The sequence below is a fragment of the Lipotes vexillifer genome, unplaced genomic scaffold (genome assembly GCF_000442215.2).
Source record: "Lipotes vexillifer unplaced genomic scaffold, Lipotes_vexillifer_v1.1 scaffold217, whole genome shotgun sequence".
NCBI classification, from domain to species: Eukaryota; Metazoa; Chordata; class Mammalia; order Artiodactyla; family Lipotidae; genus Lipotes; species Lipotes vexillifer.
The window spans coordinates 1,389,545-1,402,910 of record NW_006788200.1 but is presented as its reverse complement, the minus strand read 5'-3'; the positions used below and the strand labels follow the sequence as shown (position 1 = coordinate 1,402,910).

At 45.2% G+C, this 13,366-nt stretch overlaps 1 protein-coding gene across 1 annotated transcript in view; it reads left to right on the top strand.

Annotated features, from left to right (window-relative positions):
• The window catches only part of FSTL4 (follistatin like 4), a 448,259-nt gene that overhangs the window by 419,102 nt on the left and 15,791 nt on the right, over positions 1-13,366 (top strand). The window contains exons 10-12 of the mRNA XM_007461353.1: positions 33-59; positions 3,205-3,323; positions 7,620-7,769. Of these exons, the coding sequence (XP_007461415.1) occupies positions 33-59; positions 3,205-3,323; positions 7,620-7,769 (296 nt within the window). The remainder of the gene's footprint in view (positions 1-32; positions 60-3,204; positions 3,324-7,619; positions 7,770-13,366) is intronic.

Here is a 13,366-nt window from a genome sequence, read left to right as displayed (position 1 = left end):
ATTCCTGCTTTCACCGTTCTCTGACGCTGCAGTTGCAAACATTCTATGGCGAGAAGAAGGTACCAAGCTTTCTTATTCTGTGTCGTGCCTGTGATCACGTGTGTTCATGGTTCCCTAACAGGCCATCTTTCCATAAGGCAACAGCTTTTCCAGACATCAAGCAGTCCCCACAAGTGGAGTCCACGGGCCAAATCAGATGGGAGCAGGGAAGTCCATGTCAAAATCAAGTGGCACACTTGAGGCAGATTTAAACTTACTAGTGTCTTTAACGGACATTAGACGATTAGAATTTTTAAAACGAAAGTTTCCACCTATAGCAATTTTGAAACCTCCACTGAAGCCAGCTTCTTGGCAGGGGTCCTGGTCAGAGCTGGGCCTTAAACTTTTTTCGAGTAACTGATACTGGTGTTGGGGTTTAGTGTATACTTTGAGGAAATGCTGAATAAAAAAGCTACCGTGATTTCTGTAAATGTATGTTTACATGTATATTTCTAAATGAATGGGTTTTTAAAATTTGTATCTATCTGACAATCTGTAGATATTAGGTTGGGCCATACAAAATTGCCATTTTTGTATGTCAAAAATGGTCTAATAACATGGCTCCAAAAATAGCGGGCACATGTGGGCGCTGGGTTAAAGAGCCCGAGTCACTCTGTGGGGTGTACGTGCATTCGTGGACCCCAACCCTACCTATGAACCCCTACACCAGAGAGTCCAAATCCCCTGAGGTAACTTATTGTCCAGCTAGGTGGACAGAGGGACGGTATGAGAAGCAGCAGAAAGCACCATGCAATTTCGGGGCTAAGCACTAAATTTCCTCCTTTAAAACCCGTCATATTTCCTCATATTTTTTCCTTAAGAACTTCCACGTTACCTACAGTCTAGCTTATGCACGCATACACGCACTCAGAGTAATTTCCTGAATGTCAGGCACAAATGCTCACACAGTAAGTCTGGGAGCAGAACAAAGGCAGAGCCCGGAAAATGAGGGATTGCTACCAATGGGCTTCAGGAATCCTCAGAAGGAAAGTCAGAGCAGCAGCTGCTAATCATGGACAGTGGTCCCTTGACGCCGCCTGAACTTAGTCCCTAGGCCACAGTGCACACAGAGAGCTTTGGCTCTGTGTCTTTAAAAGGTGTTTTCTAAGGGGTGTTTCCAAATTTCAAAAGTGGAGACCTTCAGAGAATGCGGGAGGCCCTGGAAAGTGTTAAATGCAGCTCTGGAGGCCCAAAGTCCAACTTAAGACCCACCTGCTCACACCCCTCCCTGCTCAAACTCCAGGCCTGGAGGTAGGGAAATACAGAAGCAAAAGCAAAGAAGCCAGCAGGGCCCCGGGGCACTGTCAGCTCTCAATAGGAGCAGTGAAATGATGGGTGTGCAGAAGCAGAGAAAGCTCCTGTGTGTCCCCTTGGTCAAGCTAATCACAAGCAGAACCTTCCAGGGGCTGGCTCGTGAGGCCAGCTCTCTGGAAGTAAGTTATTTGTGGAGCAAGGCCTTGTTGAGCCTCACATTGCACTGTCGACTGTGACAAGGCCCGGTGCTCAGCCTGCAGTGTAACCACAGCTGCAAAGCCCACGTGGGCTCTACTAAGCTTTCCATCTCATGTGGGTTCTTCCAGCTACTGATTTTCCAAAAACCCTGGGAGGCTATTGTGGGGTCTGTGGTCCTACAGGGACTTTGACCCCCCTCTGGCCCCTACAGGTTTGAGTGAGAGAAGCGTGCCAGGTGAGAGTGTACAGAAGAGAAAGTCCTCCTGGAGACAGGAGAGATTGGGGTCAGAGCGAATGTGTGCTACCTAGCCCACTCCAAACAGTGGGTAGCCGTGTAGGAGGCACTGGCCTGCTTCGTCTGGCTCTCAGGACAGGCTGCCCAGCACCCCAGGATTCCCACTGGGACTTACGCAGTGCTCCTAGGTGCTCCCAGTTTCTGAGAGGCTGGCGTCTAGCCGTCTTTAGTGGCAGGAGCCCTCCTGCCCGGAGCCACTCTCAGCACAGAACCAGAGGCAGGTGAGGCTGTGTCACACAGTCAGGGACCTCTGTCCACACTGGGAACCACAGGCACTGGTGAAAATGACCTGCAGAGCCCCTGAAAGCAAGTGGAACGGTGATTCCTATTTGCCTGTTTTATTGTTTTCTAACTCACCAAAAACTTACCCAGCTAGTCAGTTAAGTCAGTACACTGGTTTTCTCAGCATGACTGGAAAGAGAGGATTTTCCGCATCGCTAATTCTCTTAGAATTCATAGCAATCTTTTCAATGTTTTACCTTCAAACGAAATGAAGGGGAGGGGAGAAAGAGGGAGAACTCTAGACCTTACCCACCCTTGTGTCATGTGGACCTTTTATGGAGAGCAGGGTGAAGGGACAGAGCCCAGGGCTGGGGCTCGGGGTCTAACCCCCGCTTGGGCACAAAGGCACATGGCCTCAACCAAGCCCCTCCCCATCTTGGACCTCAGGTTCTTTGTCTTTAAAATAAGGAGGCTGAACTAACTTGTCCCCAAGGCCCCTTCTCTGCTAGTCTAAAGAGATTTCTCCCCAGACAGTCCTGGGCTGGGATGGGGGTACAGGCAGGTGGCCTAACAAGGCTGTGGGCTCCGTCGCCTGGCCTGGGGCTGCTGTAGGGGAACTGGTAGGGCAGATGTTGGAGCAAACTGTCTTGAAGGAAGGGCCTCGGGCACAGACAGGCCCGGTTTGGACAAAGGAATACCAGCCACAGCTTGCTTAGGCCCTGACAACCCAGGTAGCAGCACTGTACATAAATGTGTTTAAAAAAAAATAAAAGCCTTTGCTTTTTTGGCATCACCTGATCCATTCTGATTTGACTGGTGGACAAGGACCACGGGAGACTTTGCCTTTCGGAACAGAAAAGGTCAAATGTATGTCAAAGCCAAGGCTATCACTTATTTGAAAACTTGGGTTGCTGGCCAGCCCTGGATGACCTGGCACAGGTATGCGTGTCTGGGAGGACAGCCTGGGGATTGCAGAGCCCTCGGTGTACATATTGATTCGCAGCCTTCGGGCACTCGCTCCCCACACACCGCCTGCTCGTCTCTCTTCACCCCACCTCGACCAGGCCTTGCGCTCTGTGCCTGTATCAGACGCAGCCAAACTGTAGGTTTCATCTGTGCCTGATGTGGCATGTGAGCCTGCCTGGGGACCAGCTGCTAGGAGGGGCGTAAGTATGGCTGTGCTTTGCTCTTCGCAGGCCTCAGTGTGGGAAACATGTTCTACATCTTCTCCGACGATGGCATAATCATCCTGCACCCAGTGGACTGTGAGATCCAGAGGCACCTCAAACCCACGGAGAAGGTCTTCATGAGCTACGTGAGTGTCTGTGCCTGGGGCATGTCCACCTCATACACAGCATCCTGAGAGGCAGCCTTTCACCGCGTGTGCCACTTGAGTTCTTAAATTCCATCTGCTACATGTGATGTGGCTCCAGATGTGGTTCAAGGCTAAGGAAGGAGCACATGAGGCTTAAACTCTCATTCCTTCCTCCAGCGGCCACTTCCATGCACTGAGCCTGAGGGGAGGCCCGGGGCGGACAGATGGGTTCCTGGCCTCTGCGAGTTCACAGTCAAATGACAGAAACAGAAGTGTGAACAGACAGCTGCCAAACAAGTGCTGCTAGAAGGATGTGTAAGGTGCACTGGAACATTGAGGAGAGAGGCCTCTCCAGACCTTGGGGGACAAAGTCAGAGAAGGCTCCTGGGGCAGGTGATGCCTGGACTCAGCTGTGAAGAACAGGTGGGAATTGGTGATGGGTTTTGAGAGGAAATGTCATGAATATGGAGCACAGGGGCATAAAACATCAGGTCACATTCAGGGAACCGCAAATATTCTCTATGCCTGGAGGGACGAATGGATGTGGGAAGGGCCTCAGATTTAGGATGACAGTAGGTAAGGGTCAAAGCAGAGGAGTTCTCATGGGAAGCACCGAAGAACTTCAGGTGAAGGATGGCCAGGATCAGGCTGCTTTGGGACCTGTGCAGGGCCTCACGGCGGGTAATGATCAGAAGGGTTGCACTAGAAACACAGAAGCGGGTGAAGAGGCTGTTGTGATCACCCGGGTGAGGGCGGTGACCTGGGTTAAGCCAGTGGTGGTGGGAATGGGAAGCACTGAGTAGATTTTAGAGCTTGGAGGCCCTCAGTGGCCTCCAGGGAACAGGGGAGAGAGCTTGAAATGTGTGAATGGCCCACGCATCAGAGCTGCTGTGAACAAATAAGAGGCCAGGTAAAAAGTGGCAACGTGACATGCAGTGGGCAGAGGCAAAAGAGATGATTGCGGGTAGCAGGTCCAGAAAAACCCTTCCAACCCTCAAGACCCAGCTGTCAGGAGGCGTCCTCCAGAGCTGTGCTTCCCCGCCCCACGGCTCCGTCCCTCCCACTGGTATCCCACTTGGTGTTGTGTTGGTGTTTTCTTGCTCGAGGTCTGACCTCTTCTACTAATCCCTAGCGACTTGAAGGTAGAAGTATGGCATTAATCCAAGAGTCATCTAAAAGCCCCCACGTGCCCTCTCCTTGAAGACAGACAGTGGATAAACTGGGACACAGTAATGGGCTTGGAGCTAATGGAGCAAGTGGGCCTGGCCCAGACAAGTTCCTGAAACGAGTGTGTTGCATTGCTGTCCTGACTGGTGGTGTACCTCAGAGCGTCGCATTTCTCACATTTGCAGCTTGGGAGCAGCTGTTTTCCAGGCTATTTCCTTTGAATTAATCATGTTTTAAAGTATTACCTCTGATAAGTTTTCCCTCCACGTGATAGCCACAAAACCATCGAGAAAGAGTGGTCCTAGTTAATTTCCAGCAGTTAGGTTTGAATAATTGTAACCCATCACATTGGCACTAATTTCTCATATATTTGCAGTAACCTAACATGTAGCTTGTAGGGGACATCTCTCAAATGCTAACCAGGGCTCAGTTTTGCGAAGAAACTAGTACAAGACACAGTAAGAGAGGTCTTGTAGGCATTTCAGGCAACACAAGAACTCTGTGAGCTATGGAACAGTCCCAAATAATATTTTCCTCATCTAAAAAATGTCTAGAACCTCACAGGAGGGTTACAATGAGCTGACCCTCCTTCTCAAGTGCTGAGTGAGTAGGAGGTTGGCATCTCATCTCCGGCCCCTCTGCTGGATGAGATGTCCACTTTGCCCAGCAGGAAGTGGCAGGATTAATAGGTTAAGGGCACAGGCTTTAGAACAGGATCTGCACAGGTGGGTTCAGGTCCCACCTCTGTCACTCAGCAGTCTAAGTGGCTTTAGAAAAGTGACTTAACCCCTCTAAGCCTCCGTTTTCTCACAGGCAAATTGGGGTTATTGTGAGGATTAAATGTGATGACAGAGAGTGGCGAGTGTAAAAGGAGAAAGACCTGTTTCAAAGCTATTGCAGCCATTTAGGAAAGAAACGGGGCTGGAGATGGAAAGTAGAAGAACTCCGAGATTTAGGAGGTAGTCCTCCTACCTCTCTGCAGTCCTCGATGACTAATTCACAGTGACTTGTGTGGGAGAAGGAAGAATCAAAGATGGTGTTCCTGCTTTGGACTTGGCTGACCAGATGGTGATGAGGACCCAGAGGAGGAGCAGGGATGGAGGCGAGGACCGGTTCAGATGTGGATGGTTGTGTATGAGGTGACTGTAAGGGAACCATGTGGGAACTGGGGAAGGTGGTTCTGAGCTAAAGACACATCTGGGAGCCATCAGCATGAGGGTACTGACGAAAGCCCGGATGGGAGACCCGATCGCCAAGGGTGCGTGTGAGTGATTTGAGTCAGGTGCCTAGCACAGAACCCTGGGAGGCATCAGCAGTTAAGGGGCAGATGCACCGAGAGGAACCACAAAGGTTGAGACAGTGTTGGACAAGAGTCATGAGGAGAAACATGAGAATGTGTATCATGGAAGACTAAGGGAAAAGGTCCCCTTTTCTCTCATTTATTCATTCAACAAATATATTTTAGGCACCAATTCTGTGTCAGGCGCTTTACTGGGTGCTAAGAGTATGGCAGCAAGCCCAACGAAGAGTGTGCTCTCAAGGTTATTACTATCTGGTGAAAAAAGAAAGACTAAACGTAGGTAGACAAACAAACGCAGAAGGTCAAGTGGTAGAAGAGAAACGCAGCAAAGGTGAGGCAGTGAGGATGCCGGGGCGCTAAGCTAGGTGAGACCAGAGAGGGTGTCTCAAGAAGACGACACGTAAGCTGACACCCAAAGGACATGAGGAAATAAACCAGGTAGACACCTGACGAACAGCCAGCTGCACAGGCCCTGGTGCAGGAGGGCGGCGTGAGTGCAGAAGAGCAAGCATGCCGTGTGCACAGGATGGATAGGAAAAGGAGAAAAAAGGCAGAGATGGACAGAGGAGCCAGAGTGTTCAGGGCCTAGTTGGCTTCAGGGAAGACTTGGACCCTGTTCTGAGCAAGAAAGAATGTTACTGTGGTGGAGGGAGTTGAGCTGACTTGTATTTCACAGTGATCCCTGTGGTTTCTGTGTCAAGAACAACTAGCAGGAGGCCAGGGTGGAATCAAGGAGCATAGTCTGAATGCTGTAGCGGTTACTCGACGGACAGATGTGGCTTGAGCCAAGGTGACAGAGGTGGCAGTGGTCGGAAAGTTTAATTCTGAATATATTCTTGAAGGTAAAACTGAAATGATTTTTGATGCATTGGTTGAAGGCTGAGGGCATGGGGAGAGAAAGCAGTCAAAGATGACCTGAAAGGTTTGGTCTAAGGAATTAAAACAAGGGAGCTGCCATTTATTTGAGTGGAATGAGCAGGATTGGGAGGCAAAATTGAGAGTTGATTTTGGACTTATACATTTGAGATGTAAATTAAATAGCCAAGTAGACCTAGGAAGTGGCTAAGTCTAGAGTTCTGAGAAGAGGACTGAGCTAAAGATATGAATTTGGGAGTTGTAAGCACATAGATTGTGTCTAAAGTCATAGGCGTGGTTAACAAAGATTAGCAAAGGGAGTGGATTTTAGAGAAGTCGTCCAGGAGCGACCTCTGAGCATCCCAGCATCTAGAGATCAGCAAACAGTGTAGGACTGAGCAACAGAGAAGGATCAGCCAGTGGGGAGGATGGAGGGAAAAGAGCCAAGAAGTAGTCAAGACGCTGTCAGATGATGCCCCAAGTTCAAATAAAATGATGGCAGAGCTTAAATGTAATAACTGAGAAGTCAGCCTGGAGCTCAGTGAGAACACCACCAGCTCTGTGCTGAGGACTAGAGCCAGGGGATTAAGGAACTTGTGAGAGGTGAGGAAGCCGAGAGTGCACAGGTAATTCCTTCAGGAGTCTGGTCATTGACAGAAGTTGTTTATACGATGGATGGGGATGAGGAAAGGGAGAAGGTAGCTCACAAGAGTCGAAGAACACGGACCACGCAGCTGCTGATTGAGAGGCTGGCAAAGGGAGCTACAGCCTCAGTAAGAGCAGGAGGAGGTGAAAGATGAACGAACGTGGAGTGAAAACCTGGTGATGCGGGAGGGCTCACGTGCCGTACTCTTTGGATGTGAAGAATTCTGAGAGAGGAAGAAAGGGATAGAGCAGGGTCGGGGAGAGGGAACCCAGCGATGATGGGGGAACAGGAAATTAAGACGACATATGGCAACCTATCTCCTTTACAGGAAGAAATCTGTCCTCAAAGGGAAGGAGGCGCCACCCAGCCCTGCCAGTGGGCCTCAGCAGTGAATGTCAGGCACCGCTACATCTATGTGGCCCAGCCCGCGCTGAGCAGAGTCCTCGTGGTCGACGTGCAGGCCCAGAAAGTCCTCCAGGTACATCTCTCTGAGGGAGGGGGGAGCTTCCAGTTCTGGGGCACAGCCGGCCACATCCTTCTTTGTTTTCCACACACACTCCAGCTCCTAGGAGAGGTGGTCAGAAGTGGGAGGGAGCAAAGAAGATTCATGCGCATTTTTCATCAAGTATTTATCGCCTACTGTGTGCCAAACTTTGGTCTAGGTGCTTGGAAAATAGCCATGAATGAGCAAGTCCTAGAAATTATATTCTAGCTGGGGAGACAGACCATAAATCAGAATTTTAGGGAGCTATAGATGGTAAGAGCTATTTACAGGTTGAAAGGGACAGAGGAACTGGAAGACTATTTTTAAGTGGGCCTCACTCTGGAAGTGAACAGAATCTGAGATCTGAATGCCAGGTGGGACTCCCGCTCTGGGAGCAGAGAGAAGGCCAGTGGGACTGGAGCACAGCCAGGAAGGGGAGAGTAGGATATGGCGAAGTCAGGGGTAAACAAAGGCCAGTGAGATAGCCAGACATTCACGTGTTTTAATTAGGGGAGTGACATAATCTGACATTTTTAAAGAGTCAGTCTGCTGCTCAGTTAAGGGCAGACTGGAAGATAGAACAGAGATATTAGTCACTGAAATAATCTGGGCAAAATGATGACAGCAGTGGAGGTGGTAAGAAGCTATCAAAGTCTTGCTATATTTTAAATGTAGACCCCAAAAGATTTTCTGCTCGACTGAATGTAAGGTTTGAGGGAAAGGAATAATAATAATTGTAATAATAATAATAATTTAAGCAACTGTAGAATGGTGATGCCATTTACTATGTGTCGTGGGATGAATAATGGCCCCCAAGATGTCCACATCCTAATCCTCAGAACCTATGAATGTCACCTTATATAGCAAAAGGGATTTTGCAGGTATGATTAAGATTTTTTTTTTACTTTACTTTATTGGTGTATAGTTGATTTACAATGTTGTGTTCGTTTCTGCTGTACAGCAAAGTGAATCAGTTATACATATATCCACTTTTTTTTAGATTCGTTTCCCATATAGGTCATTACAAAGTACTGAGTAGAGTTCCCTGTGCTATACAATAGGTCCGTATTAGTTGTCTGTTTTATCTATAGTAATGTATATATGTCATTCCCAATCTCCCAACTTATCCCTCCCCCACTTTTCCCCCCGCCATAACCATAAGTTTGTTTTCTACCTCTGTGACTCTATTTTGTAATAAGTTCATTTGTATCATTTTTTTAGATTCCACATATAAGTGATATCATATGATATTTGTCTTTCTGTCTGACTTACTTCACTCAGTATGAGAATCTCTAGGTCCATTCATGTTGCTGCAAATGGCATTATTTCTTTTTTATGGCTGAGTAATATTCCATTGTGTGTGTGTGTGTGTGTGTGTGTGTGTGTGTGTGTGTACGTACATGTACATCACATCTTCTTTATCCACTCCTCTTTTGATGGACATTTAGGCTGCTTCCATGTCTTGGCTATAGTAAATAATGCTACAGTGAACATTAGGGTGCATGGATCTTTTCAAATTATGGTTTTCTCCAGATATATGCTCAGGAGTGGGATTGCTGGATCATATGGTAACTCTGTTTTTAGTTTTTTAAGGAAACTCCATACTGTTCTCCATAATGGCTGTACCAATTTACATTCCTACCAACAGTGTAGGAGGGCCCCCTTTTCGCCACACCCTCTCCAGCATATATCATTGGTAGACTTTTTGATGATGGCCATTCTGACCAGTGTGAGGTGATACCTCACTGTACTTTTGATTTGCACTTCTCTAATAATTAGTGATGTTGAGCAGCTTTTCACATGCTTTTTGGCCACCTGTATGTCTTCGTTGGAGAAATGTCTATTTAGGTCTTCTGCCCCGTTTTTGATTGGGTTGTTTGTTTGTCTGATACTGAGCTGCATGAGCTGTTTGTATATTTTGGAGATTGATTCCTTGTCAGTCGCTTCATTTGCAAATATTTTCTCCAGTTCTGTGGGTTGTCTTTTCATTTTGTTTATGGTTTCCTTTGCTGTGCAAAAGCTTTAGAGTTTCATTAGGTCCCGTTTGTTTATTTTTCTTTTTATTTACATTACTCTCGGAGGTAGATCAAAAAAGGTCTGGCTGCACTTTATGCCAGAAGGTGTTCTGCCTATGTTTTCCTCTGACAGTTTTAGTGTTTGGCCTTACATTTAGGTCTTTAATCCATTTTGAGTTTATTTTTGTGTATGGTGTTAGAGAATGTTCTAATTTCATTCTTTTACATGTAGCTGTCCAGTTTTCCCAGCACCACTTTTGAAGAGACTGTCTTTTCTCCATTGTATATTCTTGCCTCCTTTCTCATAGATTAGGTGGCCATAGGTGTGTGGGTTTATCTCTGGACTTTCTATCCTGTTCCATTGATCTATATTTCTAGTTTTGGGCCAATACCATACTGTTTTGATGACTGTAGCTTTGTAGTATGGTCTGAAGTCAGGGAGTCTGATGCCTTCAGCTCTGTTTCTCTTTCTCAAGATTGCTTTGCCTATTTGGGGTCTTTTGAGCTTCCATGCAAATTGTAAACATTTTTGTTCAAATTAAGGATTTTTAAATGGGGAGTTTTCCTGGATTATCTGGGCAAGCCCTAACTGCAAGCACAAGTATCCTCATAAGAGGGAGGCAGAAAAACATGTGACAACATAGGAGGAGGAGGCAGTTTAAGGACTAAAGCAGGTTTGCTACACTGCTGGCTTTGAAGATTGGAGGGAGAGGCCATAAGCCAAGGAATGCAGCTCTAGAGGCTGGAAAAAGCAAGGAAATGCATTCTCCCTTAGAGCCTCTAGAGGGAGCACTACCTTGCATACATATTTATTCTGCCAGTGAGATTAATTTTGGACTTCTGTCCTTCAGAACTGTAAGAGAATAAGTTTGTGTTGTTTTAAGCCACCAAGTTTGTGCCAATGTTACTGCAACAATAGGAAGCTAATACACTCTGATAGAGGCTTTGAGCAAGACAGGGGATACAGGTCATGAAGCAGATACAGGGGAAAATTAGTAATTCAGCTTTAGATTTGTTAAGCTTGAGCTGCCATTATACACACACACACACACACACACACACACACACACACACACACACATGCAATTGGATAAATAGGTCTGGAGTCAAAGGAGAGGTCTAGGCTGGAGATATGAATGTGGGCATCATCCCCATGTGAACTGTGTTAAATCCAGTTAACTGGAGGAAATCATGGAGGGAAGTACAGATACAAAAGAGGTCAAGGTTGGAGCCTTGAAGTATTCCAATACTTAAAGATCAGGAATGAGAGAGGAAGCCAACAAAGGAGACCAAGAAGGAGTAGCCTGAAAGGTAGGAAGAAAATGAGGAGAGGGTAGTGTTCCACAAGCCAAGAAAAGAGCTTTTTAAGGGAGAGTTAGTGGCCAGTGATGTCAAAGGTTGCTGAAAGCATTTGTATGTTATGAAGACTGAGAACTAACCACTGGATTTGGTACCACATGGATCACCTTGGTGGGAACAGATAGGACTATAATGGCAGAATGCAAGCCTGAGGGGGTGGATTCAAGTTAGAATCAGAGGGAGCAGAGATGGTGGATATAGACAACTATTTTCAGGGGGGTTGCTATAAATATGAGAAAAAGTAGACAAATGAGGCAGCAGCTGGAAGAGGATGCTGAAGGAACTTTTAGAATAGGTGATATTACAGCATTTGTATGCTAATGGAAAAAACTTCTCCCACAATTCTTCCCTTTCTTCTGCATCATCGAAGTAGGCAGTAGTTAGTGGAATCCAGATCATACAAGTATATATGCTAGCCTAAGATAAAAGCACATTCTTTCATCATAACAGGAAGAAATAGAAAGTATTCAGGCACAGGTGCAAATAGGTGATACAACTGGTGATAGCTGGATGACCTTCTCTTCTGGTTGCCTTTATTTTCTCAGTGAAATAAGAAGGAAAATTATCACCAAGGCTGGAGGTCTAAGGAAAGAGGTAAAAGTTGGATGTGAGATTGAACTGACCAGGGAAATGTGATAGGACTGCAGGGCAATAGTGAAGGCCCACTTAAGGATGAGGAGTATAAATGTAAAGTCAGACCAGTGAGGAGGGTTGTATCTTTTTTTCCCAGGAATGCTCAGCTGCCCAGGTGCAGGATCATTGTTGGGAGAAAGTTGTATAAAAATCAGGGTTGTGGTTGTGGTTTCTCCTGAAAAATATGATAGGAGATTTTCCAGCTCTCTTTTTGTTATTGATTTCCCTGGCCAGAGAAAGTACTCTGAATAATTTCAATCCTTTGAAATTTATTAAAGCTTGCTTTATAACTCAGCTTATCAACTTTCATAAATGTTCTATGTGCACTTTAAAAGAATGTGTATTCTAATGTTTTAGGTAGATTTTACATATATGTCAATTATGTCAAGTTGGTTTATTGTATTGTTCAGATATTCTAAGTGATTTTTTTGTCCACTTAGTCTACCAGCTGCTGAGAGGCATGTTGAAGTCTCCCACTGTGATTGTAGATTTATCAAGTTCCATCCATTTTTGCTTTAAAATTATAGTATCTTCCTGGGGAGGGGGGGGGAGACTTCTTTCTTCTTACAAAATATCCCTCTTTATCTCTGGCAAAGCTTCTTGCCTGAAAGTCCATTCTGTCTAATATTAATATAGCTAACTCAGATTTATTTTCATCAGTGTTACCATGGTATAATTTTTCCATTCTTTCACTTTCAATCTTTCTATCTCATATATTTAAAAAGTGATCTCTTATAGAGCCACATGTATTTGGATTTTGGCTTTTATCTAGCTTAATAATCTTGACCTTTTACTTGGATTATTTGATCCATGTGTTTTTGATGTAATTATATGGTTATGTCTACCATCTTACTGTTTTTTTATTTGACCTACCTCTTTATGTTGATTTTTTCTTCTTTTAGCTTTCTTTTGGATTAGTCAAACATTTTTGTTCTACTTCTCCCTCTATTAGCTTGTTGTCCATGCATTCTTTTATCATTGTTGTTATTATTACCACCATAGAGATTACAACATGCATCCTCGCCTCAATACAGTCTCATACAAATTATTGCTTCACTTGCCCAATAATGATAGAACCTTAGAACACTTTGACTCCTTTAAACTTCCTCCTGCCTTTGGCACTACTGTGGGAATGAATTTTAATTCTACATGTAATTTAACCCCACAAGACATGACTATTATTATTATTTTGTACAGTGATAGTCATTTACATTCACCCACATATTTACCTTTTCCATTGCTCTTTATTCTTTCCTGAAGTACATAGTTCTGTCTGGGATCATTTTCATTCTGACTGAACAAGTTTCTTTAATAGTTCTTTTAGTGCAGGTCTGCTGGCAACAGATTCTCATAGTTTTTGTTTGTTTGAAAATTTGCCCTTTATTTAAATTGTTTCTGCATTTTAAGATGCCGTTTCATTATCTTCCATTGTTTTTGTTAATAGGTCAACTGTCAGTCTTATTGTCTCTCTTTTGAAGATAATGTATCTCTTTTTTTCTCTCTGGCTACTTTCTAGATTTTCTCTTTGGTCTTTAGCAGTTTTACGTGCCCAGGTATGGTGTTCTTTTTTTTTTTTTTTTTTTT